General features: G+C 31.9%; 2 protein-coding genes across 2 annotated transcripts; both read left to right on the forward strand.

Moving 5' to 3' along the window:
• On the forward strand, positions 6,854 to 10,573 carry LOC18593670 (probable disease resistance protein At4g27220). Its single transcript, XM_018124203.1, has 2 exons — positions 6,854 to 9,712; positions 9,869 to 10,573. Exons 1-2 carry the CDS (start codon positions 6,854 to 6,856, stop codon positions 10,571 to 10,573), a joined length of 3,564 nt encoding a protein of 1,187 aa, XP_017979692.1.
• On the forward strand, positions 16,147 to 17,193 carry LOC108662710 (receptor-like protein kinase ANXUR1). Its single transcript, XM_018124204.1, has one exon. It carries the CDS (start codon positions 16,147 to 16,149, stop codon positions 17,191 to 17,193), a length of 1,047 nt encoding a protein of 348 aa, XP_017979693.1.

Below are 20,877 nucleotides of genomic sequence, written 5' to 3' on the forward strand. Positions count from 1 at the left end.
TATATATATATATATATAACTTTGTTTATATAAACTTATATAAATCTAAAGAGAAGTTGTGAGCTTAGAAAAGTTCTAAAATCTAGTTTTTTTTAATTTTATGTAATTAAGGACAAACTCTTATAGTTAATTGAATTAATTCATGAAATTATAACTATTAATTAACTTATAATGTCTTTTAATATATATACTTTATATATATATATATATATATTGGATTCATTTATAAGGAATATAATTACTATTTTATATATATTAAAATATTTTTTATGTATACGTGTGTGTATATACCTATGTACTTTAAATATAAATATATATACCTTTTATTTTGTATTAACATTACAAAAATCTTATAACTCATAAAATTGTTAATTACAATGTATATACCTTTGTTTATATAAACTTATAACATATAAATATAAACGAAAGTTATGAGATTAGAATAGTTAATTGGCTAATTGGGTACCCATGAAAAAGAATTTAATAATTTTTTTTATCTAATCGGGTATTTAAATGGGTTAGGGTAATCATAGGATAGTGAGAATGTATTAGGGTTAAGGTAGTGATTTTTAAAATTATTTGCGTAGTTAATAAAGTTAAAGTATTTTATTTTTAATACAGTTAGAGTTCGGGTACTTCAAAATTAACGGGTACTTTACCCCGTTGACATCCCTATTCATACATACATACAAATAATAATGCTTCATACATGAAGTGCAGTACTCTTGAAAAAACGACAGAAATATGGTTGTTATGATTGAATTAATCAAACTTGTAACACCACCCCCACAGCTATAACACCCGAATTAAGGACAACGTCCATTAAATTAAGCAACTCAAAGCAATAAATATGGAGGTCCAAGAACACGTTTTAATTCTAATAATTTATCCCCATGATCAAATATATCGGCTAGATCTGTATTCATCGGAATAAAAAAAAATAACAATCCTGGATTCATGGTCCTTTTCATTTGTTAATAACTTGGTTCTAATTAACAAAGCCTTTCAAGTTATTAAAAGTTCCTTTTGCAGGAAAGACTTCTTATTTTGCCAAATATTTTGAATGAGATGAATCCGATCCAAAGAAAGTGTATGAACTAAAACATTGAATCTGATTTATATTTTATTTGACAGAAAAGGACTTATTATGAAATTAATATGGTTGACTTATATGTATATATGAACTGAAAGTATATTTTAAAAGAAAATTACTAATTTACTTAACGTATAAACATATTAGTTAAATGTGAATGCTTACTTGCATCTTATTTTTTTTAGCTTAAAAGACTTCATGTTTATGGTTTGGTCTTTGTTTAATGTTAATTAATATAAAAAGACTACCATGACCCGTACAATATAAAAAGAAAGACCATATGAATATAAGTATTTGTATATGGTCCACTAAACGTCATCTTAACTTCAATAAAAAACACACAATCCCTGAAAACCTGCAAAGACAGACAGCTAACTAAGCGCTAGTTCTCTTCAATTAAGTGTTGTTGGTACATCCAGACAACGGTTTAATGCAATTGGACAATTAATTATTAGAGAGAGAAGGCCTGCAATTAAAGTTGAAAATTGAGAGAAAAGTTAAATGCGTGAATCGATACATTAATAATACATATAAGTAATACACTATACATTAATGAAATTGGCCATCGAGCATCCATTGTACCTCTATGTCTCCTTACCTTTCGCAGGTATCAAACTTGTCATCGAATTTGATTCTACTTTCACTATTTCTTGGGTGCATAATATTGATTAAAGAGCATGAGATAAATGAAATATCTTTAGCCAGATAGACTCTCTTGTGCTATCACTCGGATGAGTGTCCTTAGTGCACACCTTTTGGAAAATGAATTCAATTAGGGATGCACTTACCAACTATATATGGAATTGACAGAGAATTCATGTTTTCAGCATGGCGGTAATTACCATTTATTTTCATGTTCTATGGCATTCCGTTAATGTTACCTAGCTTAGCCTCACAGGTGGGATAGTCGTATTGTCAGTTTTTATGTAATATAGCTAGTTGATGCGTTGGCACTCTTTGGCGTTTGTAATCTTTTTGGAAAGCTTCGATTGATCTTCACTGCTTATTACAATGTATTAGTGGAATCTCGCTCTTTGACAGAGTAAAGAAAAAAAAAAGTGATACTCTTGAAAAACCAATTATTTTGATTAATGTCAATAGGTATTGAAGTGTCTATTTGGTCCGATTGTTTTCAGTTTATCTACTTCTTTAAAACAAAAGTTAAACCAAACACAATTTTGAGAATCTCTTAAACAAAAAAAAAAAAAGTTTTTCTAAAGAATAAAATCTAAAAACTGAATTAATGAAAAGCAGTACTCTTGAAAAGCTGATATGCGTAGATTAAGAGAATAATGAAATGCGTAGATTCATACATACATACAAATAATAATGCTTCATACATGAAAAGCAGTACTCTTGAAAAAACGACAGAAATAAGGTTGTTACGGTTGAATTAATCAAATTTGTAATACCACCCCCATAGCTATAACACTCGAATTAAGGACAACGTCCATTAAATTAAGTAACTCAAAAGCAATAAATATGGTGGTCAAAGAACACATTTTAATTCTAATAATTTATCCCCGCGATCAAATTTATCGGCTAGATCTGTATTTATTGGAATAAAAAAATAATCATGGACCATTTCATTGTTAATAACTTGGTTCTAACTAACAAAGCCTTTCAAGTTATTACAAGTTCCTTTTGCAGGAAAGACTTCTTATTTTGCCAAATATTTTGAATGAGATGAATCCGATCCAAAGAAAGTGTATGAACTAAAACATTGAATCTGATTTATATTTTATTTAACAGAAAAGGACTTATTATGAAATTAACATGGTTCACTTATATGTATATATGAACTGAAAGTATATTTTAAAAGAAAATTACTAATTTACTTTCTTAAGGTATAAACATATTAGTGTTTAGCTGTGCATGCAATATTTAATATTTTGGATTGACTTTAGTGATATATATATATATGAACATGCAATTATAAATATAGAAATCATTGTTAATTACAATTAATTTGTTTAATTAGTTTAATGTGAATGCTTACTTTGATCTTATATTTTTTTAGCTTAAAAGACTTGGTGTTTATGGTCTGGTATTTTTTAAATGTCAATCAATACAAAAAGACTTCATGTTAAATGTAGTCATCTCACCTTCATCTTAACTTCACCCCAAAAATCTGAAAACCCGCAAAGACTTCTTAGTTTCTCGTTCTTTGTTGGAGAAGACAGATAGCTAATTATAAGGTTTTTTTAATGCATAAAAATTAATACACCATACATGAAAAGTATATTACTCTTGAAAAACTTTTTATTTTGATTAATGTCAATAAATATAAGCTTTTCGAAAAAAAAAATCAATAGGTACCGATATATTAAAATTTCTCTATTAAGTTTGAAAAATAAAATAAATAGTGGATGATTGTTAGAGAGTGAAGACAAAAAAATTGAGAGAATAATCAAACACGTAAATACATACATATGTACATAAAAATAATAAAACATTATATGAAAAGCAGTATTCTTGAAATACCGATAATTAAACTTGTAACACACCCACCATTGCTAACACCCGGAGTTCAACTCCATTAAATTAAGCAATATTGGTACAAAATAACGTTTTAATTCCTATAATTTATCCCCAAGGTCAGATTTGTCGGAATTAAAAAAAATAACAATTAGATCTAACTTTGACTAGTTGCAATATTTATTTGACTATCTTCCTGACATATTAGCAGTAGTTAGCTCAAGCTAATCTTGGATGTTTCACTAGAGTCTTCCTTCTTCCTGTCAACATTCATATCATTGATTCTTGAGAGGGGTGGAGACCAGAAAAGATTTACATTGCAGCATTGTCTCGATACAAGATCTCAAGGTACGCTTCAAGAAATTGCTCATCAGAAATTGTTATTTTCAACGTGACTTTATCGATTTAGTCTTTCATAGTTATTGTCTGCTTTGTTTCATTATTTTTCTTTTGGAGAAAAGAATGGGGATGCTTAGCATTGAAAAAAAAAAAATTATTGACAAGTACTCATTGAGTCGAGGTCAAGAAGAAGATGCTGCCGATATCTTCTTGAGTATAAGTTTTTTGAAACTGTATAAGTTTTTTCACCGTCACTAACCTTTTATGTTAAAAAGATTCTTTCGCAGTTCAGTTTAAGACTCAAAATGACATGTTGATAATGAGATTAATAAAAATCACTTTTCAAAAAAAAAATATTTTCTCTCTCTAATGAAATCTAAATAGAATCTCAGTAAATTTTTTAAATGTTTGTAATTTGTTATTTATTGTGTCCATATCATTTGTTAGTAATCCAATTGTCTAAATATCAAACAAAATAACATTACTCTATAAATGAAAATGGGTACTTTTTCACATGTGATTTTTTGTAATAAAACAATGTATAATTGTCTTTAATATATTATATGTCATATGGATAGTAAAACCTTTAAATTTATCATCAGTCATTTAGATAACATATTTACAATATATTTGATTTGCAGAATGATATAGAGACGGAATGAAATAAATATTTTGTGACAATAGAATAGTTATGGAATAGAATAAAATATTAGTTCAATGGAATAGAATACATTTGTAATAATATTAACAAGTTTAGTTGATTAGAAAAATGTCAAGAATTTATTAGGAATAACAATAAAAGACTATTTTACCCATTAATATAAATAATATATTTTTTACATAATGTTTGAAAAAGCTCTTGAATTATTTTAAAAAATTCAAATAAATTTTTATTTTTCTATTGCACTCAATCAAATCTCTATATTTTTATTTTAGATCAAATAAGTTTTTATGACTAACGGTTGTCTCATTATTATTAATTAAAATGCCACTTATCATTTTATATCCATATAACGTTGATATGATATTGACGTGATATTAATATAGAAGTTGAATTGTTATATAATCATGTCATCTTGTCATATCAATATATCATATCATCGTGTCGCGTCAGTGTCATGTAATATAGAATGATAAGTACTATTTTGATTAATAAAAATTAATCAACCATTAATTATAAGAATTTATTTGATTTAAAATAAAAATACAATGGCTTGATTGTTCATAATAAAAGAATAAATATTTAGTTAAAGTTTTCTGAATAGTTTGAAGGTTTTTTTAATTAGAGAGAGCATAATTATAAGGCAAAAAATTATAAATTCAAGGTAAAATTTTCGTGTGGACAAAAATGCCCATCTAAGTAGCAAGTCAGCCTAATTTCAAAAAACCGTATAAAAAGTTATAATATTTTATCTACAAAAGAATAAAAATAAAATAGAAAACCGAATAAAAAAAAGAAAAAACCTTGGTTGTTCGTCTCTTGCAGCTCTCGCCCCAAAACCCTTAGGTGGTTTGCTGATGGCGAGTTCGCTGGTTTGGCTTCCTTCTACTTTCTTTTTCTCGTTATTTTTGTTATGCTTTGTACTGTATTGCTTTTAATAATTTCATAGAATCAATATTACTTAAAAAAAACACTATAAAAAAAAGAAAAACCCAAAACCATTATGTGTATGTTAGATGAATAATTAAGTTTAATTTTAATCCTTGTTATGAATTTTTAGTATTTATTTGTTAGTAATTTTATAAATTGATTATAGATATTTTTATCAAAAAATTTCTTGATCTATTTCTTACCACCTAAACCGAGGAGGAGGTCGAGGATAATGATTCAAGGAGTTTAAATAATAGGAAATTCCAAGGAATAGTTATTCTTTAGTGTATAAAAGCACCAAATATTAAAAGGTATAATATTTGAAAAAGTTTTCAAACTATTTAAAAAATTCAAATGAGTTCTTATATGTGTATATATATATATATATTGTTTTCAATTAAACTTTTGTACTTTTATTTTGAATCAAATAAACTCTTATACTTTATGTTGATTTAGTCAAAATATCATTTATCATTCTATATCATGTGAAGCTAACGTAGTATACTAACATATCACAATTAATGACGATATGGTATGTTGATATATCATAATTGATGATGATAAGATATGCGAATTTGACATAAAAATATGATCATGTGACATTTTTCACTCTCTATATCGATATGATGTTACAAGTATCATTTTGACTGACGGTAATTATTTAAACATTAGTAATGAGAGTTTATTTAATTTAAAATAAAAGTATAAGGGTTTGATTGAATGTAAAAAATAAATAAAGACTTAATTGAATTTTCTTAAATAGTTTAGGGACTTTTTAAGAGTATATTTTAATAGTGTTGTAATAATCTGTAACAATCCAAAATGTAAATGACCAAACAAGAAATTTACCATGTTAATCTCATTGAATATTCTCATTGGCAAAGCAACCAAAGCCAAAGGCATGGCATCGTGTATGTCAGGTTTCCTTAATTGGATTGTTGTCACTCTTTTTTCATTTTGAGATTGTTGCTAGTAGATTGCTGAAGTTTCTCTCGTCATTGCTCTCAAGATTTCAGAGATAGCTGCATGTGAGAACCTGAAGTTGGCCGAGTGATAGGTAGAAAGTGCATTCCCCAAGTGAGGTAAGCTTCCAGAAAGTGCTTTTGCTGTAATAATACACTGTATTTTTCATCCCAAAAAAAGTATAAAAAAGAAGCTGATACTTGTTCAATTTTCATTTGCTTAGGTATATCACGTATTGGTTGAGCAGCGACTAGGATTGTTTTTCGTGGAGCTCATTTTCACCCCCGAAAGTCCAACCAGGTACTGGCAAGTTCATTTTCACAATTGATTTCTTCAACTGATTGCTGCTCACTAAATATTGTCCTTTTACTTCAAAATTTTCAGGAACTATGGCTGCTGCCGCTATGATGGTGCTAATCCTGGTGGCGGTATACCTGACGATGCTAGCATATTACTTTCGTTATCTGAACGATTTTGACGGTAGGGTTAAAGAATTTCTGAAACGGAAGAAAGAACTGATACGGGCTAAACACCAGCTGCAAAAAGATGTTGGAAGCAGGGATGGTATGGAGGCATGGCTAAAGGATGCGAAGGATGTCCTGGAAGCAGTGACTACTCTGCAAGATAATATACAAGAAAAGAAGAGGCGTTTAACTTCACGTCTCAATTTGATCCAACATTTCCGCTTAAGCAAGAAAATAGAAGAAGAGGAAAGAAATATTAATTGTCTTTTACGCACTTATTGGGAGAATAAATTCTTGTCATCAAGTTGTTCCGATCCTTCACAATCTTTAAAATCAGCTTTAACTGAGATTGTGAAAGCAATGGAGGATAACAGTAAGAGCGTGATTTCTGTGTGCGGGCAGAGAGGGGCGGGTAAGACGACCTTGGCCGGAGTAGTGGGGAAAGTGGCTGAAAATTATTTGAAGTTCAGAGTTGTACGGTTAGTTGTTTCCCAATCTACAACAACTGAAGTAGTTCAAGATACCCTTGCAGCTTTCTTGAAATTAAAATTTAAAAAGAAAACTGAAAAAGAAAGAGCAGAGAAGTTGCGGCTTAAATTGGGAAGTGAACAGGGGATCCTCATAATCCTTGACGATTTTTGCAAGGAACTCAACTTGAAGTCTATAGGAATTCCAGATCAAATGAGGTGCAAAATTCTTCTGATTACAAGTGATACCACAGTATGTTCTTCTGTGGGAAGTTCGAAAGAAATACAACTTGGGGCTCTTCAGAAAGATGAAGCCTTGAAATTATTGGAAAAAAGCCTAAATCGGAAAATATCTTCTGGAATTAGCGAGGTGGCAAGTGATGTTGCAGAGGAATGCAAGCGTTCGCCTCTTGCAATCATAATACTAGGAAGGGCTCTAAGAGGGAAAGGTTTGGATGAATGGAAAGAGGCATTTCGAAGTCTGAATTCAGAATTGAAAGACGGAGAAAGCGAAGAAGTTAGAATTGTTTACAGAAGTGTAAAGCTGAGTTATGATCATTTGAAGGATAATGAGACCAAAAAATTCTTCTCATTGTGTTCTTTGTTTCCAAAAAATGATCCCGTTGCTCCGCAGGACTTGATAAGATACGCACGGGGGCTTGGGATATTTGAAGGCATTGATTCAATTGAAAAAGTTAGCAAAAAAGTCAAAGGGGCAATCGAAAATCTCAAAAATTCTTTTTTGCTGTTAGAGCATGAGAAAGAACACGTTCAAATGCAAAATGGGGTTCTTGAAGCTGCTTTGCAGATGATATCAAAAGATGAGAGTTTCCTTAGGATAAAAGATGTGGTCGGCTTGTGGGAAAGACCAAACAATGAAGACCTTGAGTCCTGTTCAGCAATCTCTTATGTGGCTAGCAAGCCAAAAAAGCTTCATGACGAGGAATTTCGAAGTGAAAAGCTTCAAATTCTGTTTCTTGGCGGGGAAGGTTGCAAGACAATATCCAATGAGTTTTTGCAACATTTGAAAGCACTAAAAGTTCTTGCTCTCCGCCATGGTCTTTTGTCAGCAAATGCTCTTCAGAACTTGACAAACCTTCGAGCTCTACACTTGGAGCATTGCAAACTGAATGGCCTGTCATCTCTAGGAAAGCTGAAGACACTGGAGATTCTCAGCTTCCGAGGTTCTGATATCACGGAATTGCCAGATGTAATTGAAGAATTAGATAATCTGAGATTGCTCGATTTGTTTGATTGTCAAAAGCTGCATAGAATTCCTCTAAACTTGATACGGAAGCTATCCCGACTAGAAGAGCTATATTTCAGGCACCGTAGTTTTGAAAAATGGTGGTCTGAAGAGAAGAGTGCAGAAGGAAGCAATCCTACCCCATCAAATATCATTTCACCTTCCAGTTTGGCAATTGAGCCTCTTAAATATCAGAAAAGCATTGATAAATTGTTTGACACAAAATCAAGACCCTCGAAGGTTTCAGTATTCGTACAAAATCAATCCAAGGAGTGGAATCAGACAGTGAACTATCTTCATCGGGATCATATTGTTTATCACGATAATCATGTTGTTCCATACCTGGTTCAAGGTGTACAAACTGTGAGAGTAGAATGCTGTGATAAGTTCCAAGCAGTATTTCAGGATGGGTTCATTCTTCGTGGCATGGAAGATAACTCTAATTTGCTGCTCTCAGATTTAACATCCTTGGAGCTAGAAGAATTATCTCAGCTAAGCTGGATATGGTACGGGCAAACCAATAATGTAAGCCTCCAAAATCTAAGAACTGTGAAGCTAAAGAATTGCCATCGTCTGAAATATCTCTTCTCAACGTCCATTGCTCAAAGGCTGGAGCAACTGGAAACACTCGAGATACATGGCTGCAATAAGTTGAAGCAAATTATTGCTGAAACGAGAGACGATCTTGCTGTAAATGAAACAATACATCCGTCCCTCCTCCGTCCCCTATGCTTTCCAACATTAACAACTCTCAAGATTACTGGTTGTCCTGCATTGGAATACGTTTTCCAAATCACAAAAGGTCAAATCCTTCCAAAGCTTACACAGCTTGAAATAGGCAGTTGCCTTGAATTAGCACAAGTCTTCAGCTTTAAAGATGCAGCGGACAGAGAGGAGGTCGAGGTGCCTCAGTTAGAAAAGTTAGCACTGAAAAACTTAATAAGCTTGAAGACCTTTTGTTCGGAAAATTGTTCTATCAAGTTACCATCATTGGAAAAGTTCGAAGTGGGGGCATGTCGCAGATTCAGTAATGATGCCATGTCTAAAGTGATAGAGCATTGTCGACTAAAGGTACTTATGTTTGTCTTCTGATTTTTCTTCATTTAACCTTAGAACTCCAAAATCCGAATTAAATCATAGTTCTCATAACCAGGAACAAGTAGACGCTAAAATTCAGATTTCACCTTATAGATGATATAAAGTGATATGTATGTGTGTCCTTTACAGGAATTTTGCCTCATCAAAGTGGGAAATCAATTGTGTGGAGAGATCTTTGAGCTTCCAGGTGGATACGTCTTATCAACTATGGAGAAACTGATATTGAAAGAAATAAATAAGCTGGAAGCTATATGGAAAGAGCCCACCCAAATTGTCACCCTTCAAAATCTTACTCGTCTGGAAGTGTTCAAGTGCAATAAACTGAGAACTATATTCTCACTGTTGCATGCTCGAAATCTGCTGCAGTTAAGCCATCTAGTTGTACAACGATGCAAGGACTTGGAGCAGATCGTTGACTGGGATCAGATATCAACATCAACGTCTCGTCTCAAACCTGTATACTTCCCTAAACTTAAGGAAATATTGATTGAAAATTGCAACAACCTGAAAAGTCTCTTCCCTGTGAGTGTAGCTCACCTACCAAAGCTCGAAACATTCAGAGTTAACAGGGCATTAAAATTGAAACGAATCTTTACACATGAAGGTGAGGCCAAAGTCAAAAGTGCACAGGATATAGAGCTTTGGTTCCCTGAATTGAAATTATTGAGCCTGGAAAAGCTGCCTGACCTCGTCACCATCAGCCCGGTGGTTTATGCATGCGTATTCCCAGTTTTGGATATATTAGTTAAAAAAGAATGTCCCTCCCTGGTTACACAATTCACTAAGGCTGAATCCAAGCCTAATGTCTACGCCAAAACCAAAGTAAGATTATAGCTCAGCACCCTATACTCCAATTGACAGGATTTGTTTTGTGTTTGATGATAAGAAAAGGCACCGTTATGGCACCTTCATCATGGAAAGATTTGCATATGATATATTAAAACATAAAAAATTTTTAACAAGCATAGATATTCAGGATTTGAAACTTCAAAATAAATTTGCATATGATATATTAGTTTTCATTTATTTTAACGAGAGAACTTTTATTTTTTCCCCTTTTCAATATTTAAAGCTTCAAACTTGTTCTGCTGCAGGAAAATTCGCTACCCAAAGAAGAGAATCACTCTAAGTTAGGAAGGTCTGCTACATTTCACGAATTACCGACCAACAATGGAGATATAGATTGGTCACGTGGGATGAAAATGGACTGAAACAAGCTAGCTGAAAGCTGTCAGCCAACAGGTAAAAATATGACTACAGTCCTGTTTAAAACTAGTTTGTCTACTTATTGAACCTGCAAAATCAGCTTGCTTTGCATTTTAATCAATGGACATCAGTTTGATGGAGTTACCAAAGGAAAGGATTTTAATCTGGTTCACACATGTATGCTTCTTTGACTTGGAAAATTGCTCTGCTTCTTATTTTGGAAAGTCTGAATGTTAGTCAGCTGCAGCTGTCAACCGAAAGGATCATTGCTCTCAACTCTACTTTGTCAATGAAATTCTGGAATAATCAAGTGAACGGATCACTGCCTTCAGCTTTTGCTTCACTTTGTCGTGGAACAATTGATGTGCTTGGCTCTTCAGGGTGTCAGGATCTTTGCTTTCAGCTTTACTTGATCGTGGTAAATCGGCTTGCTTGGCATTTCAATGAGTTTTGTCTCATGAAATCATCAACCAAAAGGATTTTCGGTTTCGGAAATTGCAGAAAATTGATGGTTCTTTTGTAGTTTGCTGTGTTTATTACTACAATTTTCTTTGTTCTCAAACTTGCTCAAATAAGGGTACGCTCTACCCATTTGCTTGTATCAAAACTTTAAGTTGAGCCATTGTAATTGTGTGTTCAATTTTACATTGTTGGTTGAATTTTGTGTTAAGCTTTATGACACTGTAAAAGAGACTAGGTAGGAACAGATAGGCACCAATGCTGTCAAAAGACTCAAACCATGTGCACAACATCCAAAACAAATATAGTAGAATGATAAAATTGCTTCCAAAAAGGGTAGAGTAATAAACTTAAAGAGAAATATGAAGAAACAAAAATGACTAGATAGAGATATTATTAAATAGTTGGTAGAAATGGGTATACACTCATATCCATACCACAATATATTAATATTATTATGTCATAAAGTGCAAATATGACAATTTTTTTCATTCAAATAGTCAATTTTTAAAGCATAAATTATAAAGAATGATGATTCATTTGTCAATTTAATTTATTTAATATCTTTGTGCATGAATAGAATAACTTAGTTATTAGTTTAGTGCATCTAAAATCTAAGATTTCTATCATTATTTTTTTTTAGCCACAATTTCTATCATTTGTTAATATATATTTTATTTCTTTTTTTGAATACTTCAACTCTACAAGTTTACATCCCTTGCTAAGCTTTGACAGATTAGATAAGAACCAACCTGGCTTTTTGTATTAGAAAATGTAGACTCCATTCATGTTGCTTGTAAAAATAATATTAATCTTGCTTATGCAAAATGTGATTTGCTCAAATTGAATGCAACGTACAAGCAATGATTACATGCAAGTGGACACGATCGCAACAAGTAATAAAGTGATAAATTGAAGTGTCGATCCTCAAGGAGTTGATCTAAAAATTGTGCTAATTACCAAAATCAACACAAGCTAATTTTATCCAAGAAACAAATTTTTGAACTATGACTAAATAAAAAAATGTAAACTAATTAACTAAGTCTACTCTAAGTGATGCAATTAATAAATGGAAATGGTATCAAGAGGCTAATAACCTAGGATTATGGTGTCCTCTATTACTTCATTTGGAATTAGGCTTGGTTAGTTATTTAATCTCAATGGAATTTGATATTAGTCTAGGACCTTAAGTTATGTGTAATCCCCTGTCGAGGTATTACACACTTGCCTAATCTATTTGCCTTCTTATATGTCTATAGGAGACAAATAATTTAAGCCCTTTAAGCTAAGGGATTCCTAATTAACTAAGTGTGGCAATTAGTTGTATTGCTACCTGATAATTCTATTTTATAGAATTATTTTACTCTAATGTTGTTATTAAATATTAGCTAAGTCCTCAATTTTCAATTATAATTTAATTATTTTTAGTTGTTTTTATGATTAGGTACTTTTTAGTGAGTTATTTTAATTTTATATTATTCCTTTTATTTTAGTTATTATTTATTAGTTTTTATATTTTTTGGGATTAAAAAGTGATTGGGCTTAATTTTGGAAAGTAAGGTGTAAACAGACCTAGAATCTGCTTGCATATGCTTTAGTATTTTGACTATATCTCGAGCTACAGAACTCCAAATGATGCGATTCTTAAACCAGTGGAAACCTAAGAGACAGAGCTACAATTTTTATGAGATCACTTTGCCCAGTTTTGCCTTGAAGATAGAGAAAATTGCGTCAAAAAATAGCTATACGTACTGTATCGGGAATATAAATTTGTAAAGACTGATAATTGAATTTTGGGCCTCTTATTATACTTTTAAGCCCAATTAAACCCTAGGTCGGCTTAAGGAACTTTAGGTTTAGTTTATTAGTATACATAGGATATGTTTTGGCAACATTAGATACACAACTTTTGAGAGATTCAAGAAGTTACAAGTTAAGGCTGAAACTTGGAGATCAAGGCGGAAAATATTGTTTTGTTTTCTTCTTTAGCTTTTATCTTTCTTGATACTTTCAATGGTTGAATTTTATACAATGTTATCTTATTTTACAATTATGAGTAGTTAATTTTCTTTTTCTAGGATTGCAATTGAACTCACATGTAGTCTAAGTTTTTAATCTCTTTCTTATTTTTTTTTAATAGAATTTGAATTGTTAATTCCAATTTGTTCTTAATGCTTTTAATTGCTTGGCCACCAATTAAATTGATCTAGGAACCTAAACAAACTTGGAAAAGGGAGTTTAGAGTAAACTAAAATTGGGATAGCATATAATCATATTAATTGATTTGCGTATAGGATAGGGATATACCTATAGGCCATATGTAGTCAGATTATAGCCTGAACTTAATGAGTCTATTTTAATTTCAATTCACATAGGGATATAGTGTTTTGATTAAAATAGATATTTTTATAGGACGAGTCGAGAGACCCTTATAAATAATTTAGGACTCTAGGTTAGCAATTCAACCCATTAAAATAAGTTAAGCAAGAGGGGTAAGATTTAGATGAAGTGTAAGGGATATTGCAATCCTAGGCTTGTTTAATTTGATATTTTCTCAAGATTATTATTATTTTAATTTTTCTTATTAGTTTTAATTTTAGTTAATCAGTTTTAGTTAATTACTTAATTTTGATTGTTTGGATAAGATTAAATTGTTATAATTTTAGTATTTAGTAAAATTTTAGAGCAATTTTCTGTGAGATCGATACTTTACTTGCTATTATACTGTCTACTCGATACGTATACTTGCGTAGTAGGATTTTAACTGACACTACCCTAATAGCACATCAAAGCACTTAACTTTATTTTTAAGTGATTTGAACACACCTTACTCAAGTTTAGGTCTAATTTAGATTAACTTTTTCAAGTGTCATCTAAATACTTAAGCACATTTAACCGGTGATCAATCAATTAAATGGACAATAATTTCAAACTTTGAGTAAACATCAAAATTTGCATTAAGACTAAGCAACCACCCAACAATATCTAAACTACATAATAGAGTTAACCATAATCTTATATAAATGGTTCTAGCTCAACATTTCACAAAGAAGAGTACACAATACAGCAAACAAGAACATTGATTTACAAAATGAGATAGAGAGAGAAAGATTCAAAGCTAGAGAGAGAGAGATTTTCAGTTGCAGCTTTACAAGCTCCAGCCTTTGAATTTTCTTCTCCTTCCTGATTTTGCTTCAACCTCTCTTGCCTAAAGTGTCTCCCCCGAATCAGCCTTGTTTTCTGTGCAAAAATTTCCCTTTTATACTCCCCTTTCATTCAGCCTTGACCTAGAATTTCGAGCCCAACATATTCCCCTTTTTTTTCTAACGTGTTCTCGCTGTAGCGAGTTTGGAATCTCGCTGCAGCGAGTTTCTTGCTGACTTGGCATTACAAAGCTTTCATTTCTCGCTGCAGCGAGAAACTCTCTACCAAGTGGTTCTCGGATCTTCAATTTTTGACTTTCTGCTTCCATGTTCTCCTCCTTCAAGCTCCCTAGTGCAGAGTTGTTGTGTCCTCACCTTCAGCTTCTCTTTCGGCTCCAAGATTCCTTCAACATTAAAAGGTTCATTAGTGAGAGGTTGGTTTGAGGGATTTTAAAAAGAAATGAAGCTCAAATGGTCTAAATGACACTAAGCACCCTAAAAGTTAACTTCTATTAAAAAGCATGAAAATTTTCTAAGGACTATGTACAAAACTAAAAGAATAAGCCGAATGTATGCTCCAAAAATACCCTATGATAACTCTCTATAATAGAGTTATCAATTCACTCAATTCTTTATATCTTAGAAAACCTAGAACCCACAACTTGATTAGAAAAAGACTCTATCTCATAAGTCATTATAGCTTTTTTTTTAAGAAAAAAAAGTCATTATAAATTTCTAATACTCCTTTCTTCCCTCTAGAAAAGGTCATGTCTTTATAGATAATGCAATAAATAAAGTTGGGTTGCGGATAAGCTTGAGCTGCTAGTGAAACAGATAAAGGTCGAAATTCTTTTCTTATTATTGCTCTCCAACTATTAGTGTTGGCTCTTTGGCAAAGCTGCCCCAAATTAAAGTCGTAGTGTCATACCATTACAGAGGATATATATAAGATTGAAATAAACATATAAATTATTGTACAGGAAAAGCATCTAAACTTGAGATGAAAGAAGGAAACTGATTTTCCTACTTAAACACTTTGCAATTGATTAAATGCACGACTTAAGTTTTTGCCTACATGTTCTTAGTTATTCTAAAACATTTTGCACTCATCCATTACTACTGCAGTTATAGTGTTTTGGCTTGCTATATGTATTGTATTTACCTATTTGTTCCTATAGTTTTACTTGTGTTTGAAAGCTTGTCCTCGTCTAGAGCTTCAATTGGTCATGGACCTAATATAGATGAAGATAATCCGTTTATGTTCATTATTCGATTGGTAAAGATGTTAATATTAATTTCAGAATCTTTTTGAACTTTCCCTGAATTGGGATGTAAAATGGAAACTTTTACATTTATGATAATAATCTTGACCTGACTAATGACTTGCTTTTGGTTTTCATAGGTCGTCTGCTCTTTCCTACCCTTTTGAAATAGCTCGCTGATGCTATTGTTCTCCTTGCTCTTTTACCGTTTCAAGGTCTCTCTCATGGCCACATCCATGGCCAAAAACTCCCCCATGCCGTCTTCAGGCAAGCACCCTTTATCTTACTTGTATTCTTTATGGAGGAGAGAGAAGAAAACAAACGAAAATTCACCAGCATGGAAGAGACTCAATCGACGCTTTACACTTGGAGAGCTCCGCACTGCCGCCAACACTTTGATATAGCGCGGCGAGTTTATGATTTTTCCTCTGGTGATTTGCCCTTTAGTGTGTACAGAGGTTACATTAATGACAGCTATAAAGATCTGGTTTCCATCAAGGTCTCCGAGCCAACCTCAGATCACCAGAATTTTTTGACAGAGATTGAATTGCTATCAAATCTACGTCAGGCCAATATCGTCTCTCTGATAAGTTATTGCTGTGATGGATCGGATAAGATTATTGTACATGAGTATACGCCCCACGGAACCCTCTACGATCATCTACTGAACCCAAACAACGGCAACCCTCCGTTATCATGGAAACAAAGGCTTCAAATCTGCATTGGAGTTGCACGTGGACTAGAATTCCTGCATGCAGCTAACCACTCGACCGTCCACAGTGACATCAAAAGCAAAATCATTCTTGTAAACAAGAACTTGGTTGCAAAGCTTTCAAACTTTGGTTTCTCCAAATTGATTTCAACAAGCCTGTCGGAAACAGATAACCATGTCACCACTGCTGGTGCGGACAATAGTGTTGGGTATGAAGACCCTGACTACGTTTACCTTCAGAATAACGGCCTCACTGTTAAATCTGATGTTTATTGTTTTGGAGCTGTTTTATTCCAAGTGTTATGTGCAAAACCAGTATTTGAGTTATGCGAGTCAAGGGTGGAAGTACAAAATATCTCCAATTCATCGGCCAGACGATGCGTTGAAGATGGTACACTTGGCCAAATTATTGATCCTTGCCTTAAGGGTGAGATCGCAGCAAACAGCCTGAAAGCTTATGTGGATGTAGCTTGTAACTGCTTGAACGACCGCGAAGATGAGAGGCCCACACTGGCAGATGTGGCCAAGAGGCTGGAGCTTACTTTGTTGCTGCAGGAGTGTACTGAAGTTGATATACCTTTCTCCCCATCTTGGCTTAGATCAATTCCGTGGCCGGTGGAGGAGAGTGAATCACCGGCAGAAAGCCAGGATTTTATAATTTTATGCTTATGACCAGTGGCGGATCTAAACCAGGCGTTCAATGGCAACAATTGACTCTACCAGACTTGGTAAAAAAATGCATGTCTATATTATATTAGCTAGTACGATTTTAGAAATTCTACAAAGAGAGGGTTAATAAGAATAATTCCAAACATGTGACTCCATCAAATAATTCCAATATTTATATATTAAATTTTTAAGGTTTTCGATTTTTTATCATTAATGTCTATCTGTTGATCGTACTAGAATGTGCCCCATAGGCATAGGGGGTTATATATATTTCTTTATTTATGAATATTAATTTTCCTTTTTTTAGCATTTGTAAATTAAGTGACAAAAATATATTTTATTAGTAAAAGTTATCTGCAATAACTCTTTTCATATTAAAATCCAATAACACTTTTTTACTATATACATCTGTTGATTTGAAGATTATCTCTTTTCTAACAAAGACTTGTATTGGCAAATTATCCCACAACACAAACTATAATAAATTCCTACCAATTGACTAGCTTAAACAGCCGCAGAAGCCCCATCAATCCATTAACTGATTTGAAAGAGTTAGCCATGGAATAAATGAATGGTTTGAAGGAGTTGTGCACAGGACAACATCCAAGGAGATTTTTAATGGAAAATTAATGCAACAGATTGAAATTTGTAGTGTTGGGATATACAAATTGGAGCGATTAGAGTGAAAGACAGTTGAACTTGGAGCAAAATATCAAGTTGATGGACCTAATCATAATATGGAAAGACATAATTCTTCATGCCAACAAGGAGCATAACTCATCATTGCTCTTGATCAATTTAACACATTTGATATTAAAATATTAAAATATTAATATAATATATATATATATATATATATGTCGCAAATCGAGCCAGTGAGCCACCCAAGTTTTTTTTCTCCAAACAAAGTTCATTATATTAATTAAATGGTTAAAAGAAGCCTCAACAGCTGAGGCGGAGCCTCCTTATGGCATGGCCTTCCCCAAAATTTTAACAGTTTTTTTTACATATTATATAAACTTTTTAAATTTTTTTAATAAATTTTTGTAATAAATTTTTTTAATGATCTTCTCAAAATAATTTTTTATTTAATAATTAATACAAATGAAGAATAACAAAATAATTTCATATGTTTGACTCAATTTTAAAATTTTTTTTAATTTTTTTTTATTATTTATTTTTATTTTATTTACTTATATGTTTTAAATTTTTATAAATTTTTTTTCACAAATTTTTACGAACCATCAATCATATTCTTTTTCTTTCTTTTTTATTATGTCATATGTGGATTCTACTTTTACTTGTCATGTTTTTTTTTATTATGTAGATTTTATTTTATATGATTTTAATATTTAAAAATAAATAAATTATTATTTAATTTTCAAATATAAGTTGCAATATTGCACTGTTGCTAAGAATTTTATTAATATATCATTTTTTTATTCAAAATAACCAATGTGTTTTAATATGTATGTTATAAACATTAAATAACAAGGATATATATACAAGTTGATAGAATGAAATAATTGTATTTCTTTCAATACAATTTTATTTATTATATATATTTTTAATGACCCTTTAAATAATTTTTTATTAAATAATTATTTTTATTCATCAAACTGTTTGATAAAATTAGAGTCATTATTGTTAACATATTGCTAGTTACGCTCAGAAAATAAATTCGAAAATAATATGTTAAGACTAAAAAATTAAAAAAAAATTAATCCACTAATCTAAACCCATTAAATTTTAATATAAATCCAAGCCTATTATAACATATTATATCTTAACAATTCAACCTAATAGTCTATCATAACATGTTATATCTCAAAAGTTCAACTCAATAACCAATATGTTAATTAACAATTTAATAGGTAAATAGAAAATAAAAGCAGAGCTAGAACACACAAAGTAGATAGGCAATTCATTTGAATTTGAAAAATTATTTTCTCTTCTACTCTTGCGTACAAAAGAGTGAAAGAGACACCTTTCATAATTCTATTCAATCCTATATATATATATATGACACTATCATTACTATTAATGTGCCTTTTTTTGTATGTCTAATATCTGGTAAATTTTATTTCATCTTTTAAATGAGTGGTAATTGAATTATATATAAAGTTCTGTTTGACTGTTTAATATATCTTTCTGTTTGACCCCCCATTAAAAATGATCTAGCTTCGCCTCTGCTCAATAGTTCAAATAATTGAACTGCTACAAAAGTACTTTAACCTGTAAACACCTAGTAAAGCATCATTCAGCGAATATTTACAAGAAAGCATTAAGGAAAGAAATAAAGACAACACGTCCCTCTCAAAAATAATTCCAAGGGGCTGAAAATAAAAACATCTGCCCTATATAGGAAGTGATATCCCTCCAGAAATAATCTTAAGATCATGAAGAAGAGGATATATGATAAACAAATCATCGACAAGTTTCTTATTCATTTTATGTTTTGGATTCGGGTGAGTCCCCAATTGATGATATTGGTTGGTAGATAGAGTCATGGTATTCTAACACAAGAAAAATACCATTGCTTAACAAATTTGGTATGTTACATATGGTAGCCACGGTGATGTTGTCACAATACAAAGGATTGGGGGCATTGCATCCCTTCACCTTCAATCAGTTTTTTTTCTATCTTAGTTTGCTCTACTTGTTTTCTGTTTCATGATGTGGGGACCTTTCTCTCTTTGAGTAGCAGTTGCTACCTTTTGTAATTTCTTTGTTTTGAAAGATACTACTTTTTGTAATTATATTTACTATCAACAAAATCTTTGATTAGCTAAGCCAATAAAACATATGATAGCCACGGGGAAGGAGAGTTCAAATTTAATGTCGATGGTTCCACTAGAGGCAAACTTGGATAGGCAGGATGTGGAGGAGTGCTTCAAAATTTTGATTGGTATGGTTACATTGGTACATACCTTGAGAGAGGCCAACTTCTTTACAGTTGGTTTGGATAAGGCATTTATGTTTTCGGTCTGGTGGTGATATATATACACTGTTTTACTTGAATCTTTGTGTTATGATGTATGGTAATCTTTATTAGTGGTGATGTTATGTATGCTTGTGTTTTTCTTTTTAGAGAAAGGTGTGAGAGATAACCTTCCTTAAGAGCCCAATTCAAAAATGTCATTTATTATAATTTTAATTATTTTTTGCATGACTTGACAACAATGCCCTTTAAACAATTTTAAACAAAATTAAAATGGTTTTGGTTTTCTCTATCCCACCATCCAGATAAAAATTTCAAAATTAAATCTCGATTTCTCACTCTTGCCAAATACTATCTATCTCGCCATCCAGTTCTTTTGCAGGGTGCGGGCACCATCTTTCCTACCAGACGCGAAAAAATAGCGTTTGGCAGAGTAGTGGAAGCACTACACTCGGCCAAGAAAGCCGAGTGTATAAAATGGCACTGTAGCAACCGAACAAAAGGGGGAGATCCGGAGCCAAAACCTGGAAACCAAAAAACCCAGTAACCTACAAAAATCCTAGTTTATTTCTAGCAACCACAATAACCCACAAATCAAAAAAATCCCTAGTCTCTAGTAGCACAAAACCACAATCCAAAAAATCGAAAGAGAGACCCAAAAAAAAATGTGCACAGTGAGAGAGGGAGAACGGTTGGGTTTTCTTTGAGGGGGGTTTTTTGGTTGATTTTTTGAGGGAGATCTTTAC

This window comes from Theobroma cacao, chromosome 7 (assembly GCF_000208745.1).
Source record: "Theobroma cacao cultivar B97-61/B2 chromosome 7, Criollo_cocoa_genome_V2, whole genome shotgun sequence".
Classification (NCBI taxonomy): domain Eukaryota; kingdom Viridiplantae; phylum Streptophyta; class Magnoliopsida; order Malvales; family Malvaceae; genus Theobroma; species Theobroma cacao.

Coding starts and splice junctions, on each gene's coding strand:
- LOC108662710 (XM_018124204.1), top strand. CDS start 16,147: ATGGAAGAGACTCAATCGACGCTTTACACTTGGAGAGCTCCGCACTGC.
- LOC18593670 (XM_018124203.1), top strand. CDS start 6,854: ATGGCTGCTGCCGCTATGATGGTGCTAATCCTGGTGGCGGTATACCTG. Junction 9,713..9,868: donor TAGAGCATTGTCGACTAAAG/GTACTTATGTTT, acceptor TGTCCTTTACAG/GAATTTTGCCTCATCAAAGT.